We start from the raw sequence: 19690 nt of genomic DNA on the forward strand, positions 1-19690 counted from the left end.
GCAGCCTCAGACAGGCATTTTGGGTAGGCCCACCTCTTCAGTGGCATTGAATTGGCAGTGCTACCCATATCCTGTATTATATGTATATAATCTGTACTCTCTGTATTAATGATTCTCTACCCCAGAGAGCTGTGGAGGCTGGGTCATTGAATATATTTAAGGTGGAGATAGACAGATTTTTGAATGATAAAGGAGTCAAGGGTTATGGGGAGCAGGCAGGGAAATGGAGCTGAGCCCAAGATCAGATCAGATATGATCTTATTGAATGGTGGAGCAGGCTCAAGGGGCCAAATGGCCGACTCCTGCTCCTATTTCTTATGTTCTTATGGAGTCCTTTATCCTCATGGACAACATTTAGCATTAAGTGACTCTAGCTCTGTGGAGATTGATAGAAAACTCTCAGAGTGCAGTAACTAAACGCAATAAGGGAGAGAAAATGGAATTCCAAAAGGCATTGGATAAAACAGTGAAAAAACTTTATTTTATAAAAGATTTCTGTAACTTCAAATAAGACAGTTATTGGTAACACAAAGGAACGGTTACAATTTGAAACCAATATTTTAAATCTGATTTACACAATTTGTTTTATATTTAACTTTTCAACTGTTGTGGCGTTTCTCCTGCTCAGCAGCGTCTTGGGTGGAATGGTGTGCACAGTGGGCATGGTGGGCATGGTGTGCACGATGGGCACGGTGGGCACGGTGTGCATGGTGGGCACGGTGGGCATGGTGTGCACGATGGGCACGGTGGGCATGGTGGGCACGGTGGGCACGGTGTGCATGGTGGGCACGGTGTGCATGGTGTGCACAGTGGGCACGGTGGGCACGGTGTGCACGGTGTGCATGGTGTGCACAGTGTGTATGGTGGGCACGGTGGGCACGGTGTGCATGGTGGGCACGGTGTGCACGGTGTGCACGGTGTGCATGGTGTGCACAGTGGGCACAGTGTGCATGGTGGGCACGGTGTGCATGGTGTGCACAGTGGGCACGGTGTGCATGGTGGGCACGGTGTGCATGGTGGGCACGGTGGGCACGGTGTGCATGGTGGGCACGGTGTGCATGGTGGGTACGGTGTGCATGGTGGGCATGGTGTGCATGGTGTGCACAGTGGGCACGGTGGGCATGGTGTGCATGGCGGGCACGGTGTGCATTGTGGGCACGGTGTGCACGGTGTGCATTGTGGGCATGGTGGGCATGGTGTGCATGGTGGGCACGGTGTGCATGGTGGGCACGGTGTGCATTTCCATACACTTCAAATCTGTGATTTCCCCCAACACTTGCCATTCGCAAAAGGAGTCCCGAGGCACTGGTCAAGTGGGAGTCTCAAGGTAGCTCCAAAGCAGAGCAGTCGGATTCAGAACTCCGTCAAGAACTCCTTCTTGAATGCTGTGTCGGGGGGTCCTTTTGGAAATCATGAATATTGGCAATGCTGTGCCTATTAGATGCTAGTGTTAGTGAGCCTGACACATTGAATGGGTTCCCCCCCACCCTCCACCCACCCCTGTCTCAACCGACGGGGGGGGAGAAACGAGAAACAGTGGCAGGCAAGTGACCTCAGGTGGGCCTCGTACATCTCCGAGCAGCTGGTCGCAGAGGGCCGCCAACAGGGGCCGTCTGAGCAGGAGACCAGTGCCCCACTCTGAGAAACCTAGAACTTTTTAAAAACAAGGGGATAAATTTTAAAAACACATGCAGACACAAATAACTTGCTGGCTTATTTTGCTATTCAAACTGCTCTTTATGCAGAGATGTTTCAATATGGCTTTTTAAAAAGGTACAAAAAAACGAAATGAAAAACATGTCTTCTGCAAATGTAACTTTCATTCTCCAGTTAAAAAGATGTCTCCTGATCGTCTGAACCCTTGGTGTCTGATCCACAACATGAGAGGAGTGATTGGCTTGCAACACTCAGGATGAACGAACATGTAACTTTCCTGGGTTTTACCCTATCACTATTGGGAGATCTGTACACTGGTCATATTCTACCCACAAGAGGTATTTGAAGTCAATGGCCTCTGCTAGGCAAATGGATATTGATTCATGATGCTCCTATTAGAGTGCTCAGAGCATTGGTTAGATTTATAGAGCACGTTACTGTCAGCAAGTACCAATGCAGCTGCTACCACGAGAGACAAGGCTATTCCTTCTCTTCCGCTGTGCCAGCTACCTTGCATCTCACCTCTGGATGAAGAGGAATAATTAGCACCCAATAACCTCTCTTCCAGGCAGCTTCCTCTGGGTTTTACTGACACTAGGTGCAGCGCTAACTAACAGGACAGCAATGTATGTCCTCACATAACTGGCCCGCATTGAGGGGCATCTCCTTTGATACAAATCCGTGACCAAGATCAAACACATTGGCCGCACCAGACATTTGTTTACCGCCCTTATGACTTGCTCCTTTGACAAAGTATGTATGTTGAGTCGCTAAAAGTCATTGCTTTTTAACCGTAGGCTAGTCAAGGGCGCAACCATGATCAATGTGATGACATTTTCACACGGGGGGGGGGAAATGGAGAGCCCGTACAGCGGTAATACTGTCAGACAGGTCCGGTTCCATCATTGTGAGAATCTCATCGCAATGAGCTTAGTGCTGGCTCTCGTTCATACAATGGTTCTGGTCTGATTGCGACTTAAGGGGGTGGTGGGTGGCGGGGGGGAAGAAACAAATTTGAGAAGAGGACCTTGTTTTTCTGCGGAGTGCGGTGGAGTAATGTGGCCACTGGGCAGTGCAGGGACATCATCCAGCAGGGATCTACAAAAACCTCTGGAGTCAAGTCTGCAGGACACCGAGCTGCGACAGGGAAGGAAAGGAAGAGACAAGTTGCCAACAGAGTGGCTGTGTTTAGAATTTACCTTTGAATGTTCATATTGCTACGTATTCAGCTAGTGGTTCTTTTTTTTAAGGTTCATGCCTTTTGTTGCAGGTCTGAATTTGAGGCTGGACGGGAGGGGTAAACTAGGCGGGGGCGGGGAAGGAGGGAGGGAGACGGTCATTCTGTTCCGTGGAGCAATGTGATCAGGAAGGGCCTCGCTATCGTGTGCTACGTCTGCGGGTGCGCCAGCACCTTTCACAGGTCTCGTTCTGCTAACGAGTGATCACACTGCTCCACAAACCAGAACCATTGCATTGAAAAGAGGGGGGATCCTGATTAACAGGCGCAGTCCACCCTGAAGCCATTTCCAGAAAAATGCTGTGCTAGATGCAGGACAGTAGTGCCAGCAATGCTAACAAAATGGCACTGGTACCCTCGGGGATGTAGGCGCTGTTGCCACAGGGCATGGAGCGGAGAGCAGCACAGTGCTCCTTGTTCTGGCCGATGCAGGCTGCGTACGCCATCACGTGTGGTATGTAGTTCTGCTCGTGCACACTGTGGAAGAGGTGAGCCATTGGGCCTTTCGCAAATATGGCGACGTCTTCTCCTCCATGGGTTTCTTGCCGCAGCGGCACAGCCGACTGTGCCAGGTAATTGTTCTCATCTGTGAGAGAGGACGGGTTGAGAGGAAGAGGACGAAGGGAGAGGAGAATGAAGTGCGGAGAGTGAAAGATGAGAGAGTGAGGGAAGAGAGCAAGGGGAGAGAGCGAAGGAGGGTGGGAGAGGGGAAGAGGATGGATAGCAGAGCAAGAAGGAGGGAAGGGCGAGAGAGAGAGACAGAGAAAGTGAGAGTGAGGGAAAATACCAAGGGAAGGAGGAAGAGGACGAAGAGAGTGGAGAGGGATGGGGAAAGAGAAAGAGATAGAAAGTCAGAGAGAAAGAGTGAGAGAGAGGAGGGAAGAGAGAGAGAGAGGAGGGAGAGAGAGAGAGAGAGGAGGGAGAGAGAGAGAGAGGAGGGAGAGAGAGAGAGGGGAGGGAGAGAGAGAGAGAGGAGGGAGAGAGAGAGAGAGAGGGGAGGGAGAGAGAGGAGGGAGAGAGAGAGAGAGAGGGGAGGGAGAGAGAGAGGGAGAGAGAGAGAGGAGGGAGAGAGAGAGGGAGGAGGGAGAGAGAGAGAGAGAGAGGAGAGAGGAGGAGAGAGAGAGAGAGAGAGGAGGGAGAGAGAGGAGGGAGAGAGAGAGAGGAGGGAGAGAGAGAGAGGAGAGAGGAGAGAGAGAGAGGAGGGAGAGAGAGGAGGAAGGGAGAGAGAGAGGAGGGGAGGAGAGTGAGAAAGAGGGAGAGAGAAGAAGGCAGAAGAAGATAGAGACAGAAGGAGGGATAGAAGGAGGGAGTGGAAAAGGAAGGGGATACAAGGCGGGTAGTGAGAGAGCGAGCGAGAACGGGAGGTAGAAACACAACAAAGCAGAAGGTTAGAATGACCTTTCTCCCCCACAGGTACACAAACCCCTTGTATTGAGTGCAGTGTGCCAGCTGCCCGCCCTGTGCACCAGCTTCTCTTACTGCACTTTTCTTGCCAGCGACACTCAACAGCTAAAATGTCTCGGCCCTGATTTTAACTCCGGGCGGATTCCCCGCTCAGGCCTGAGTTAAAATTACAGTCGGGTCTCAATGATGTCATCGGACCGCAACATGCACATGTAGAGAAGGACCCTGTTGGCTCCGGGCGCCCGTCCTTGCTGCCTGCTCAGGAGAGCAGGTTAAAATTGCAGATGTTGGGATCATGGCGGCTCTCGGACAGGCAAGAGCCAGGCCGATTTTAACTGCCCACCCGCCAGGTTTCTGCCGAGCGAGTAGAGTTAAAATTGCCTCAATGTTACAATCAATCCCAGCATTCAAAGAGCAACTAGATCATAACCTAAATACAAATGGACATAGTGACTAGGCAGGATATTGGGATTAGTTTAGGTCTGTGTAAAATCACCCTCTGATAGGGACTTGGTCAGCACACCTCCAGCCCGCCTTCCGTCTCTCTCGCCCTCCATATTTCTCTCCAATCACTTTCCCTCCCTCCCCTCGCACTCTAGTGCTATAATTTCTATGACTAATCTGCGGGAATTACATTTCGAGTAGCTCAGAAACATCAAGGATTCTTAAAAATTCAGCTTTTGACAGACTTTATATAATAAAATCTTTCCTCTCCTTTCATTTCCCCCATTAGCCTTCTTTACCTGAAGGATCGGGGAGCAGGTTTACAGAAAACATCAAAGACAACCTACTGGCACCTCACTCAGGTAGTCACGTTTTGTGGGATTGCTTGGAGTGGGGGAGGGGTGCTATTTGGCCACAGGAGTCATACCAAAGCTGACTTGATCCTATCCTGAACATGTATCCACACTTCCAGAATATCAATCAAGAGTGAGAACCAAGTTGTTCCCCTTCCTACTCTAGAGGCACTGAAGGCCAAATTTAGCGCCACACCAGCCAAGATAAGCAAATCCAGCGTGACTCAGTGAGTTACACTCTCGCCTCCGAGTCAGAAGGTTGTGGGTTCAAGTCCCACTCCAGAGACTTGAGCACAAAAATCTAGGCCGACACTCCAGTGCAGTACTGAGGGAGTGCTGCACTGTCAGAGGTGCCGTCTTTCGGATGAGACATTAAACTTTTATGTCTGCCCTCTCGGGTGGATGTAAAAGATCCCATGGCATTATTTCGAAGAAGAGCAGGGAAGTTCTCCCCAGTGTCCTGGGGCCAATATTTATCCCTCAACCAACATCACTAAAAACAGATTATCTGGTCATTATCACATTGCTGTTTGTGGGAGCTTGCTGTGCGCAAATTGGCTGCTGTGTTTCCCACATTACAACAGTGACTACACTCTAAAAAGTATTTAATTGGCTGTAAAGTGCTTTGGAACGTCCTACTCGTCACGCTGTGTATACCTGGACTACAGCTAAAGAGAATTTCAGATCTACAGGTTGGATTTTGTACAACTGGGGTGTGTAGCAGAGCACCAGGTCACGTGGGGAAAGGTGGAGAAGACTTGCAACTAGAAAGTAGGTCCCATTTTTTATGGGTCAATCCCACTTCTCACACGTCAGTCCAGGTAATTTTTTGAAAAGGTGACAAGTGTTTTCAAAACTTACTGATCTCGCTGTTTGAAACATTCGGCCTTTCTCCATTTTGCAGTGCGTAGCCAGGTCCGTTTCCGTACAGTATCGAAGTAAATGGTCTACTGTCCACGTCACTTAAATATGGAGCGAGACCTGAAAGAAAATGCATGGTCTTGAGAAAGTGGCAATCACTCGAACACACCTCGCACTGGGATCCTCAGTGCCAAGAGGACGCACAGGCCCCACAGGGCAAATTATTAATAATACAGGTCATAGTATCAGCAATCTAGGCCCCACAGGTCACATTGTCAGTACTATAGGCCCCACAGTACTACAACTCGTTAAAAACCCAACCGGTTCATTCATGTCCTTGCCCGGTCTGGCCTATATGTGACTCCAATCCCACACCAATGTGGTTGACTCTTGACTGCCCCATAATGTGGCCTAGCAAGCCGCTCAGTTGCATCAAACCGCTAATGGAGTTCAGTGGTTCAAGGAAAAAGCCCCAGCAGCACCTTCTCAGGGTAACTATTAACGGGCAATAAATGTCTGCCTTGCCTGTGACGCTCACATCCCAAGAATGAAAAAAAAACAACCCTCAATCGACATGAGTGATGTCCCTCAGAAATACCATATCTGCAGCCGGCTCACCTCCTCCAGATCCTTCATGGAACTAACCTTGCTGTCCAATGGCATCAACTGCCAGTAATTATTAGCACTAACTAATAGTTATGGGACTGTATGGTTCCGTAAAGAAGCAAATGCAAATTTACTTGAAACAGAGTCCAGCCCTTGCACCAACTCTGATGGACCAGCCTCAGCTGTGGATCGATTAACGAGGGAAACAGCAGATCTATTGTTCAGTCACTTAGCGGACAGATTTATTGCAGCCTCTCTGCTCCTTTCTAACTGATTGCTGACTAATCACTTACTTCTCCCAAAGGGAGACTGCTGATTGGCCTCTGGAGCTGTTTATCCCCAACGGTTTTGTGGTTGGTTTGGGTGATTCGTAAATACTTGTGCTTTTCAGAAAGATACACACACAGGCCGAATCCTCCACTGAATCAGCCTTGAGGTTTCAAAGCAGCGCACTCCTGGATTAGTAAATTGTCAAACCCGAGGGAGAGGAATGTAAAAATGTTCATTCCGTGCAGGCCATTTGACTCTCTGAAGCTCATCCCTCAACTGCCGTCACCTCCCCATCAGCGGCCATTTGTATTTTGAACAGCCCTATTTTTGTTTCCAACTCCCTGAAGGACAAACCTAGACATTTATCAGCCTAAGTTAAAAAGTCCTTCCGAATTCATGGGGTAGATCTTGACTTTGTGCCATAAAGCGGGTGGTAGCGAGTCTGTTTTATGTCTCTCCCGATTTGTATTTCCATCGAAGTCGATAGGGCGAGATGTGAAACAGGCTGCCAACTCGCTACCAGCCGTTTTATACTAGCACACAAAGTCAAGATCTACCCCCATCGGTTTGAAAGAAGGAACTTGCTTTCATTGAACACATTTTATGATGCCCCAAAGCACTTCACAGCCAATGCATTACTTATTTTTTGAAGTGTAGTCCCTGCTGTAATGTAGGGAAACGCGACAGCCCATTTGCACAGGGCAAGGTCCCACAAACAGCAATGAAATACATGACCAGACAATCTGTTTTAGTGATGTTGTTTGAGGGATAAATGTTGGCCAGGACACTGGGGAGAACTCCCCTGCTCTTCTTTGAAATTGTGCCACAGGATCTTTTACATCCACCGGAGAGGGCAGAGGGGGCCTTGGTTTAATGTCTCATTCGAAAGACGGCACCTCCGACAGTGCAGCACTCCCTCAGCACCACACTGAAGGGCCAGATAAATTGTGCGCAAGTCTCTGGAGTGGGACTTGAACTCACAACCTTCTGACTCAGAGGCAAGCCTGTTGCTCACTGAGCCACAGCCCACTACAGGAAACTTTGTGCTATCCGGCACCGACGGGGCCGAGCTGTTGCCGTCCCATCAAAACTGCCGGACAAACCAGCGCTAATGTTGAAACATACGGAGATTTTGAGCTCCGTATCTGGCAACAAACCCTGTTGAACAGCTTCTAAACAGTCGGCCGTACCTTGCAAGCGTCTCTGTAGCTTAGCAACAGCTTCAGCGAGACCTTGCAGAGCCTGACTGGTGAAAAAAAAGCAACAAAAAGAAAAAAAAACTAACAAAACGGCTCCTGATTTTTGCCAGTGGCTCGAGCATTCCGGACAGTTAACCTTCGGATAAACCAAAGTTTCCTGTATCTTGTTTGAAATTTATTTCTCAGTAATCTAAAGTTATTACCTGGTCTATACCATTTAATAGTTTGCTTATCTCGATGAGGTGCCACACCTAAACCTTCTCCTCTCTCAGTTATAGAGCTTAATCTTTCCTCAAAGCTTGTCCCTCTTACACGTGTGATCAGTCTTGCTGCTTTCCACTGTACCCTTTCCACTGCCCGCTTGTCTTTTCTGTTTTGCTGGACACGGTGCTGCTAATATGCTTTCAATCTATTGGTACGTCCCCAGCAATGTTCCCTGTAAGCTGCGCTCCAAAGGTCCCGTGCAGCCAGCTTTTCAACAGAAAAACTGCACATGCGCGGTATTCCGAATGGGCCGCGCAGTCCCTTAAAGGGGCCACGTGGCCCGAAAACAAATTACAGGGAACATTGGTCCCCAGTGCCCAGTGACTCCCCCATACTCTTCCCTAGCCTCTCTTAGCACTTGTTGATAAATCCCAAGTGATTTAATGGTGTTGAGCCCTTTTAACCTGTGCAGGACTTCTATCTCATGTATATCAAAGTTATTAATTTTGCCTGGGTTTGCGCTGTTTAAGGAGGCCGTGTTACTCATATCTTTCCTTGTGAATACCACTTCTGTATTGTTCTTGGCATCCTTTTGGTTGGCGTTTGTCACTTGGTAGCTGAGATTACTGCTACTGCTGACTGAGGCTGCTTGATGTAGCATGACCCAGCCACGTAAGACATCCCTCCCTTACTAGGAATTCAATACACCACCCACTGACATTGAGCTGGAAAGCCAGGGATTACCAACTCAATAATTAAACTCCTGGACAAACATCAATTTGACTTTGTAAAATATTCGACTTTTTATGTTGCTTTAACCCTTACAGCTTCTGAATCCAAGCCATGGATGTAAATGACTCGTTCTACCACCTTCCACACCATGAAAATACTAAAATAACAGATCAAAAGGGTGGAGCAGCTCTTGTTTTTAATTCCATAAGTGGTAATTGTCTGGGCACAACTTTAATTTAAAAATGTTTACATTTCTTACCTTGTCATTATATTGCCTCCATGTCTCTTCTTTCCCATTCTTAGTTGTCGTTTTATTGTTTTTTTTCCTTCCTAATCTAAAATTATCCCATTTTTTCCCCCTTATCTCCTTTATCCTTCCCCTGTCTTCCACTCTCTATTCTAGAGATGGTAGCAAGTTTTATTTTAAATTAACTTTTCATTGGCTGTGAAATTCCACTTTCAAGGGCATGTCGTCCGAACCCTTTGTTTAGTGATGTGAAAGTTGCTATTTCTGTGCAACTGATTTGATGAATAAACACAGGGAGAGGGCCGACCAAAAAGTTAACCCATTCGTGGTGCTGGAAGGGTTAACGGAACTGTTGTATGAAATCTAGTTTCGATATTTAAATGGACCTAGCTAAAGACATACATCAAAGATACATCTGAGGAAGGATGTTCTTGCCATGGAGGGTGTGCAGCGAAGATTCACCAGGCTGATACCTGGGATGGCAGGAATGACGTATGAGGAGAGATTGGGTCAATTGGGCTTGTACTCGTTGGAGTTTAGAAGAATGAGAGGGGATCTCATTGAAACTTATAAAATTCTAACAGGACTAGACAAACTAGATGCAGGAAGGATGTTCCCGATGGCGGGGGAGTCCAGAACCAGGAGTCACAGTCTAAGGATAAGGGGTAAGCCATTTAGGACAGAGATGAGGAGGAATTTCTTCACCCAGAGAGTGGTGAACCTGTGGAATTCTCTACCACAGAAGGCAGTGGAGGCCAATTCATTAAATATATTCAAGAAGGAGTTGGATATATTTCTTAAGGCTAAAGGGATCAAGGGATATGGGGAGAAAGCAGGGACAGGGTACTGAATTTGGATGATCAGCCATGATCTCATTAAATGGCGGAGCAGGCTTGAGGGGCCGAATGGCCTACTCCTGCTCCTATCTTCTATGTTTCTATGTAAAGACGTTGCATTTATAAAGCACTTTATCACATCATCAGGATGCCCCAAAGCACTGCATGGATCACGGTATTTATACAGACATACGTAGCAAGCAATTTGCACACAGATAATCTGTTTTTGGTGGTATTAATTGAGAGATAAAGGTTGGCCAAGATACTGGGAGAACTCCCCTACTCTTCTTCGATTCGTGCCACAGGATCTTTTATGTTGGGCTTCATAGCGAGAGGATTCGAATACAGGAGCAAGGATGTCTTGCTGCAGTTGTACAGGGCCTTGGTGAGACCACATCTTGAGCATTGTGTGCAGTTTTGGTCGCCTTATCTGAGGAAGGATGTTCTTGCCATTGAGGGAGGGCAGCGAAGATTCACCAGACCTGGGATGGCAGGAATGACGTATGAAGAGAGATTGGGTCGATTGGGCTTGTATTTGCTAGAGTTTAGAAGAATGAGAGGGGATCTCATTGAAACTTATAAAATTCTAACAGGACTAGACAGACTAGATGCAGGAAGGATGTTCCCAATGGTCGGGGAGTCCAGAACCAGGGGTCACAGTCTAAGGATAAGGGGTAAGCCATTTAGGACTGATGAGGAGGAATTTCTTCACCCAGAGAGTGGTGAACCTGTGGAACTCTCTACCTCAGAAGGCAGTGGAGGCCAACTTATTAAATATATTCAAGAAGGAGTTAGATATATTTCTTAAGGCTAAAGGGATCAAGGGACATGGGGAGAAAGCAGGGACAGGGTGCTGAATTTGGATGATCAGCCATGATCTCATTAAATGGCGGAACAGGCTTGAGGGGCCGAATGGCCTACTCCTGCTCCTATCTTCTATGTTTCTATGTCTACCTTAGCAGGCAGCTGGGGCCTCAGTTTGACATCTCACTGGGAAGGCAGCATCTTAGACAGTGCAGCACTCCCTCAGTACTACTGTGCCCAAGTTCAGAGTCGGGCTTGAACCCACGACCTTCTGACTCAAAGGTGAAAGGGCTTCGAAGAGAACTGAGCTAGGTTGTAATAAATGTAACGTACAGGAGGTCCTGAAAAATTAGCTTAAATAAAAAGTAGCTTTTAAATCATAGTCTAGAAATTGCTGTTGCCAATATTAGTGAACAAACTCAGTTGTTTTGACACTACTGTGTCATTTAACACCGTCATTTCAAATCAATGGGTGACAACCTGCGTTAAACTAGCAGAGAGAGAACAATGGGTGCTAGGAAGTGTGCCTATGTGGTGTTCGTCATGACAAAAAAATTGAGGCAGCTTATTATTTATCACACACCAAGGCCCATTGGGGCCAAGTTGATAAACCTGCTGCACAGCATCAGAAACAGCCCCCAATATCTCCAAAACCTGCTTTGTTTCTGTATTTCTTAATATCAGGCAGCGTCCCGGTGAACCTGTGCTGTACCCTCTCTGCTGCCTCAGCATCCTTCCTATAGTGTGGAGCCCAAAACTGCACACAGCACTCTAACAGTGGTCATACTTAGGTTTGATATAGATTCACCATTACATCTTGACTGTTTTATTTTATTCCTTTTCCGTAAAATCCAATATTCCATTCGCTTTTTTTATGGCCTTATCCACTTGAGGTGCTGCTTTTAACGTTTTGTAAACCTGAACCCCTAAATCTCTCGCTCTTCCACATCATCCAGCTCCACCCCCCCCCCAAACTATGATTATTTTAAATCCAAAATGTACCAACTTGCACTTATTGACATTGAATTCCATCTGTTAATTTTGTGCCCAGTCCACCATCTTATCAATATCCAAGCAATAACTCCCCCTCCCCCCACCACCACCCCTTTAAGAAGCCTGCTTGTGCAGGCCAGGTCCCAGGATTCCCAGTGTTCCTCTTTGATATGCTGCCTTGCCAAAATGGTGAAGCTGGGAACTCCTGGCGGAAGTCATAAAATTCATTATAGGACCAGATTTGAGCGCTCTGTTTAGCACGAGGCTCATTTATGCGTATATCACAGCCTCACTCTGGCCCTGTTACCGTGGGTCCCAAAATACGTCACAAAATGAATCAACATGCAAGGCCACACGCCCAAATCTACATCCCATGCCCACCTCCAGCAAGGCTCTGCTTCACCGGCACAGCGTGACAAGGTTTACCCTCGGGTTATCATTCTTGTGAGCTAAAAATAATTTTTCTAACTGCTGCAATCTTGCAAAATAGTGTCTTCCTTTGAACAGTTCTATTGTTCTCCTCAACACTGCTGAAGATCAAACACAGCGTAACCAATAACACAGGAATAGTCAACCGCCAAACACTTCCTTCTGGCCTGGCCTGACCTGACCTTCATAACTCTTCAGTAACAAAGGTGGTCATTCACTGAAGTAGTTGATATTTATAATGCTCATTGCATTGGGCAGGTACACTGGATACAATGCAGAGTCTATGGGGTATAAATTCACCCTCGTTGCACCTACTTTACAGACTCCAAATTTTGGGGACCAACATCCAGAACCCAAAGGATACCTGAAAGACGTCCAACCCAATATTGTATCGCATTCCTGGCAATGGCCTGAAACAGGCGTTAGGACCTTTACATATGTAAATGAAGGGACCAATATTCACCTTCTTCGAATGGACGAGCTCCCTGTGGAAGCACTACAGACACCAGCAGTTCACCCAATTAATATCACAGAGGCTCGAGGTTCAATCTCAGGCTGGCATCGATTCAGGCAGGTGTTACAGACAAATAACCGCCTTCGCGCTGGGAACTGGGCGCAGGCGAGTTTCTACCCCCAACGTAAAGATATTTCCAGCAATAATTCTTAGGCCTGTTAGTGAAGCTCTTGGGTTGATGTGTTCGAGTTACTGGCCTGTAACTCAGGATACCATCTGCTTAAAAAGCAGCCAGTTACCCTGTAAATTTGTGGACTTTTGAAAACCACAAGTTGTTTGACAAAACTCTCAGCCTTAGGAATGTACCACATTTGCTGGTTGATCATTCCATGACATTTTTATCCCGAGACTGATCATTAAGGGATTCTCTGCGGTCTGTGGGTTGAAGTTTGAATGATTTATTTCAGGTCATTGAGTCAACAAGTCAAAGAGGCAGATCATGTTGGGTTTAGGTTACATTTAGTTTGAGATGTAAATGTGCTGAAGAAGCATTGGTTTTTACTCTGGACTAAGGTACAAAGTAAATCTATTCCAAAATCCACTGGAGCAACCTAAAACGTAAAAGCTTTTAATAACAGGCAAGAGCCATTACACCCAATAATCCTGGCCTTTCTTTGGCATATATTTACAAATTATTAAGAGGAATTCATTCTCGGTTTTAAAATTCTCATCCCGGCCCTCCCTATCTCTGTAATCTCCTCCAGCTCTACAACCCTCCGAGATAATCTGCGCTCCTCTAATTCTGGCCTCTTGAGCAACCCCGATTTTAATCGCTCCACCATTGGCGGCCGTGCCTTCAGCCGCCTGGGCCCAAAGCTCTGGAATTCCCTCCCTAAACCCCTCCGCCTCTCCGCCTCTCTCTCCTCCTTTAAAACGCTCCTTAAAACGTACCTCTTTGACCAAGCTTTTGGTCATCTGCTCTAATAACTCATGTGGCTCGGTGGCAAATATTGTTTGATAATCGCTCCTGTGAAGCGCCTTGGGACGGTTTACTATGTTAAAGCCGCTATATAAATGCAAGTTGTTGTTGAACTCACCAAATATATTGCTTCCTCGAAAGGTATAGCCGCCAAATGTAAAAACATGAGAGTGATCCGCTGTTATGACCGTTAATGTATCAGTGTCTCTGGTCAAGGCGCCAGCTTTGCCGATTGCTTTGTCCATCTCTACTGTTTCAAATAAAGCCATCTTGGCTTTCCCTTCATGATGTCCATGGTCTATCCTGCCACCTAGAGAAGGAAACATTCATTCATTATTTCCGGGCTCAGGAAGAACACTTGCATGTTTCTACATTTTAAAAAAAGAGGACCAACCCTTTGTGCAACGCAGTGCAAAGAAATAAAATAATCAGAAGGGCAAACATCTCACCAGGGAGGGGAATGGTGAAATAGCAGCAAGGCAGCCTGTCTCAGCACGTAAGGTGTGCCTCATCCATCAACCATTGAGAAGTATAGAAGGGATATGATGCAAAACTGGTCAATGGAGTTGAGGTGCAAATAAGCCATGATCTAACTGAATGGCAGAACAGACTCGTAGGGCAGGATTTTCATTGGGCCGTGGAGGTGGGATTGGAGGCATGTGGGGGGTTAAAATCCCGAAATCGGGGGTCCCGAACCCATCCTGCTCCCTACCCGCCTCCATGCCAGTTTCAAAGGAGGCGGGTACCCGCCCCGCACTGGGACCCGCCTCCCCGAGGCGGGAAGGGGATTAGTGCCAATTAGCTGCCTGTTAACAGGTAATTAACAGGCAGTTTTTAGCCTAATCCCTATTTTTAATGTTGAAGCGTGGGATTCCCGACGGCTCCAAACCACGCCAAGGAAGAGGAGGCAGACTGTCGGGATGAAGGGCTCGGAGGGGTCGAGATGTCCGGTGTTCAGGTGAGTGATGGGTGCATGAGTGCAAAGGTGAGTATGTTTGTTGTGTGTAAAGTGTTTAAAGAAGTTTTACATACCTTTACTTACCTTTACAGCCTTCCTTCCTTCAGGTCTCGGGAGTCCCTCATCTCACCGGCACAGAAAGCAGAATGGCTGTGAGCTGTCAAAAATTGCAGCATTCAGCTTTCTGTTCCGGGGAGATCTCTAAATCATCCTGAGAGGAAGGAATTAACTTAGAATACAGATTGTCAGTGTTTGACAGCTTCAAACAGCTGTGAAATGCCGATATTTCATCTGTCAAAAGGTCTAGACAGATGAAATATCAATCTGTGACGTCACCTGTTGCCGGGTGGCCCCTAATTGGCCTGCTGAGCTCGCTGGGCGGGCTCAACAAAGTCAATCAAGTCAAAATCGCGTGGGTTGGCTAGAACTCGATGGAGGCGGGACTACAACCCCGAAAGTTGTAGTCCCACCTCCTACCCGACTCCTCAATGAAAATCCAGCCCGAAGGACTGAATGTCCCGCTCCTGTTCCTAGGTTCCTAAATCCACCATCTTCATCTTTGCAGCAAGCCATCCTTTGTTGGTTGTATAAGGGCTGCATGGAACGAGATAGCTGAAGGTGGACCTCTACACATATATAGTATAAAGGACCTTCCATGGCTTGCTCAAGGTGAGTTGGAAGATTTGCTATTTTATAACAATAGGGGTGTTATCAACAAACAATAAATAGGTCAGTGCAACCAGGAAAGTGTGATTCTATATGCAAGAGGAAGATCCTGCCTGATCAACCACCCTGACATCTTTGAGAAAGTGACAGCCCAAGATGACTATGGGAAGCCCTACGACATGGTGTACCTCGACTTCGAAAAGGCTTTTGATAAAGTTCCACATGTGAGGCTATTAATTAAACTCAAAGCTTTGGGAGTTCAGGGTAAACCCTGGGAAGAGCTAAGGAACTGGCTGTAGGGTAGGAATCAATGAGCACATATTAAAAGAGTTAAGTCAGAATTGGGGTGGAAGTACTTAGTGTGGAGCCTCAGGGCTCGCTGCTGGGACCACAGTTGCTTCTAGATGACCATGATTCAGAAACTCAGAACCAAGTGATTTACAGATGATACCAAACTAGATAGGTCAGTACAGTAGAATCGCAGGAGGAAGCTCAGAAATTACTGAATGATTTGGACAAAGTATGTAAGTGGGCAGAACATTTAGCAGATGGATTGTAAGAGAGACAAGTGTAAAGGGCTCAAAATAGGAATAGAAATAGACAACACATGCACTCCATGAACGGTGTTGAAACAGTCAACAATGAAGCTGAAAGAGAGACTTAGCAGATTTGACGTTTAATATGTCCAACCAAAATATAGCAGCAATCAACAAAGCCAAATGATGTTGAACTACACATTGCCAAAACAGAACACAATAGAAACCAATTATCAGACTTTACTCTGATGGTCAGACCCCAATTTCCCTGCGGTTTCGAGGGATCTCGCAGAGGACAACCCAGCCCACGGACTCCAATGTCATGTGTACTTGGCATTTTGCAAACATCATCACAATCAGCTCAACCCCTTTTTTAGCTCCCTCCTTTCTCTCCTCCTCTCTCCCCACACATCCACCTGCCTCATTCTAAAATCTCTGGTTTCTGGATAGCAAGCCAAAAAAACGCTCCCTGGAATCCCACACTGACATGGAAACAGGGTAGGCCATTCGGCCCCTCTAGCCTGTTCTGTCATTCAATTAGATCATGACTGATTTGCATATCAACTCCATCTACCCGCCTTGGTTCCATAACCCTCATTACCTTAACCCAACAAATATCGATCAATCTCAAGTTTTGAAATTTTCAACTGACACCCAGCATCAACAGCTTTTTGGAGGAAGAGAGTTCCAGAGTTCCACTACCCTTTGTGTGAAGAAGTGCTTTCTGGCATCGCCCCTGAACGGCCTAGCTCTAATTTTAAGGTTATGCCACCTTGTTCTGGGCTCCCCCGCCAGAGGAAATAGTTTCTCTCTCTTGTACTAGAATGGCTGTGGCCCACAGCAGGTTGAGTGGATGCAATGTAGGGTCTGCTCACCACTCCCATGTGGAACAGTCCACACAGCACAGCAACAGGTGAGCTCAAGGTATACGAATGTACTTCAATTGGAAATGAGAGTGGAGGATTTTCAGTCACTCCAGGGTAATTACCCGGGCTGGGAAGAGTTATTGCCGTTACCTTCCACTAACAGTAAAACTGGCCAACTTTAGCAGAGCTGGCATTCTCCCGCTCACATCTGACCGAATGGGACTCCCTACCAGCCAATCACAGAGCAATGATATTGGCAGCCACCATGGCTGCAGCAACCTGCCTCACAATTGGAGGAGGTCTCACTTGCAGGGAGGGGAAAATATAGAAAAGACAATTCCCTGGATAAGATATTTTGGCCTGTAGTCTGAACATACTTAAACCAGCAGCACTCCTGGCAAATTTAAAAAGGGTGGAAGAAAAACAGAACCAAAATATTAGTGCTCAGGGGAGAGTTTAGTGATCTCCTCAATTCTACAATCCATCTCTCTCCTCCCAGTCACTGGATCAGTCACAGCAACGAGCAGGATAATGTGTTCCAGGGTCGGCCTTGCACATAGAGCCAGGAACCTGCGGCTGCAGTACGATCAACAGATGAAACTAAAAGGTGGCAGTGCCAATAGAGTTTAAAAGGCTACCCTGCTTCTAATTTAACTTTTTAAAATGAGACTGAGGGTGTTGGTGAGAGAGCCACGGTCCCACCAACACCAGAACAATCTCTCTGCCTCTGGGAGCATTTCCACCCATCCTGAACTTTTTTTTCCACATCAAACAAAAATTTAAGGGGAATTTTTTTGCTTCTGCACTCCCATCACAGGGCCTCACCCAGAAAAATGCACAGGTACAGCCCTGGAATATTTATAACCCTAGCCCTAACCCGAACCCGTGATATAACTAACCCATGATATTCCTAACTCTAGCCCTAACCCATGATATTCCTAACTCTAGCCCTAACCAGTGATTTTCCTAACTCTAGCCCTAACCAGTGATATTCCTAACTCTAGCCCTAACCCGTGATATTCCGAACTCTAGCCCTAACCCGGGATATTTCAAACTGTAGCCCTAACCCGGGATATTCCTAACCCTAGCCCTAACCCGGGATATTCCTAACTCTAGCTCGTGATATTTCTAACTCTAACCTACAATATTCCTCATTTTGACCCTAACCCGTGATATTATTAACCCGGACCCTAACCCGTGATATTCCTATCCCTAACCCAGTATATTCCTAACCCCACCTGTGATATTCTAGCCCTAACCCCACCTGTGATATTCTAGCCCTAACCCCACCTGTGATATTCTAGCCCTAACCCCACCTGTGATATTCTAGCCCTAACCCTAACCCGTGGTATTCTGGATGTTAACCCAATCAGTGATATCCCAAACCCAAACTCATCCCCTGTGGGTGGGGCTCAGCATCAGCAGCACAGAACTGAAAGATTTGCCTGAAATAATTTTCCCCATGAGAAATCTGTAAATGTAAGATATCTACATCTTTGTCTAATTTGAATAACTTTGCTTATTTAGCAAAATGGTCAGGAAGTTTCAATGGAATTTTAAATTTAGACAAATGTGTTGAAAGGCAGTTTAAACTATGTGGAGTCTACTTTAAGGCAGTGTGAAAAATGAACAGGTTATTCAACTTCTGTAATGATTGCAGTGAGGTGATCAACATTAGCAATGAGTGCCCCATAGAGCCTCTTCTGTTGTAGGTATCCATGAATGATAAACAGGTCTTAAAAACACACAGAAAATAACTGTGGTTTTCGTTTTTGAAGGATCAAAGGCCATGGGTGGGATTTATTGCAGGAAATGTCTTAGTCATTTTTATAGCACACAGGCAGCAATCTAGGAGAACAGATCGCCCGCCTGGTATAGAACCCGTCTGTTTTCAGTCCATTGATTATACCCCCCGCAAATGTATCAGCGGTTCTCAGTGGGTATTAAGCAAAGAGCTTGCATTTATGCAGCGACTTATCATGTAATCAGGAGGTTACCTCTGTAAGAAACTGTGCAATTCGCAAACCCTGAAGGGACCATTACTTTTGACGAGCAGTCACTGTTGTAATGCATGTAATAATGACCAGATAGTCTGGCTTTAGTAATGTTGGTTAAGGAATAAATGTTGACCAGGACACTGGAGGAGCTCCCCTACTCTTCTTCAAATAGTGCCATGGGACCTTTTATGTCCACCTGAGAGAGCAGACGGGGCCTCGGTTTAACGTCTCATCTGAAAGACGGCACCTCCAACAGTGCAGCACTCCCTCAGCACTGCACTGGAGTGTCAGCCTAGATTTGTGCTCAAGTCTCTGGAGTGAGGCGTGAACCCCAATGGATTTAGAGGCCGATTCTCTGAATGCGCAACATTTCACCACAGAAACTCGACACCAGTTTGAAAATCTGAATTTACCAAATGCACAGGTTTTAACTGCAGCCAAGATTTTGCTGAACATAAAAATTCACATTATTTTGAACCGTCTGTAACTTGGCAGGCATATGAACTGATGTGATGCATCATTCTGAAGATCATGGTTTGCGATTTGTGGGTAAATATTTAACAGTGGGGAGGGTGGCTGGGGTCACTCTGATGGCTGTGATTGAATACACTGTGTGGTGCTCTACTTGGCACGCAGAGCAGGACGTCCCAGGTTCAATCCCTGGTCTGTGCTGAGTCAGCTGTGTGTCAGCTGTGGCTCAGTGGGCAGCACTCTCGCAAGGTCACAAGGTTGTGGGTTCAAGTCCCACTCCAGAGGCTTGAGCACATAATCCAGGCTGACACTCCAGTGCAGTGCTGAGGGAGCGCTGCACTGTCGGAGGTGCCATCTTTCAGATGAGACATTAAACCGAGGCCCCGTCTGCTCTCTCAGGTGGACATAAAAGGCCCCATGGCACTATTTTGAAGAAGAGCAGGGGAGTTATCCCCGGTGTCCTGGCCAATATTTATCCCTCAACCAAC

General features: G+C 46.7%; 1 protein-coding gene across 2 annotated transcripts in view; it reads right to left on the minus strand.

The window, feature by feature from the left end:
* Positions 1-454: 454 nt before the first annotated feature.
* LOC147100497 (alkaline phosphatase-like) overlaps positions 455-19690 on the minus strand; it is a 120539-nt gene continuing 101303 nt past the window's right edge. For both annotated transcript variants that reach the window (XM_085966795.1, XM_085966794.1), the window contains 3 exons: positions 13827-14018; positions 5956-6075; positions 455-3479 (listed from right to left, as the gene is read on the minus strand). In XM_085966795.1, coding sequence (XP_085822921.1) covers positions 3199-3479; positions 5956-6075; positions 13827-14018 — 593 coding nt within the window. In that variant the 3' untranslated portion in view covers positions 455-3198. The remainder of the gene's footprint in view (positions 3480-5955; positions 6076-13826; positions 14019-19690) is intronic.

The sequence above is a fragment of the Somniosus microcephalus genome, chromosome 25 (genome assembly GCF_052327205.1).
Source record: "Somniosus microcephalus isolate GS21.2 chromosome 25, FLI_Smic_1.0, whole genome shotgun sequence".
NCBI lineage: Eukaryota > Metazoa > Chordata > Chondrichthyes > Squaliformes > Somniosidae > Somniosus > Somniosus microcephalus.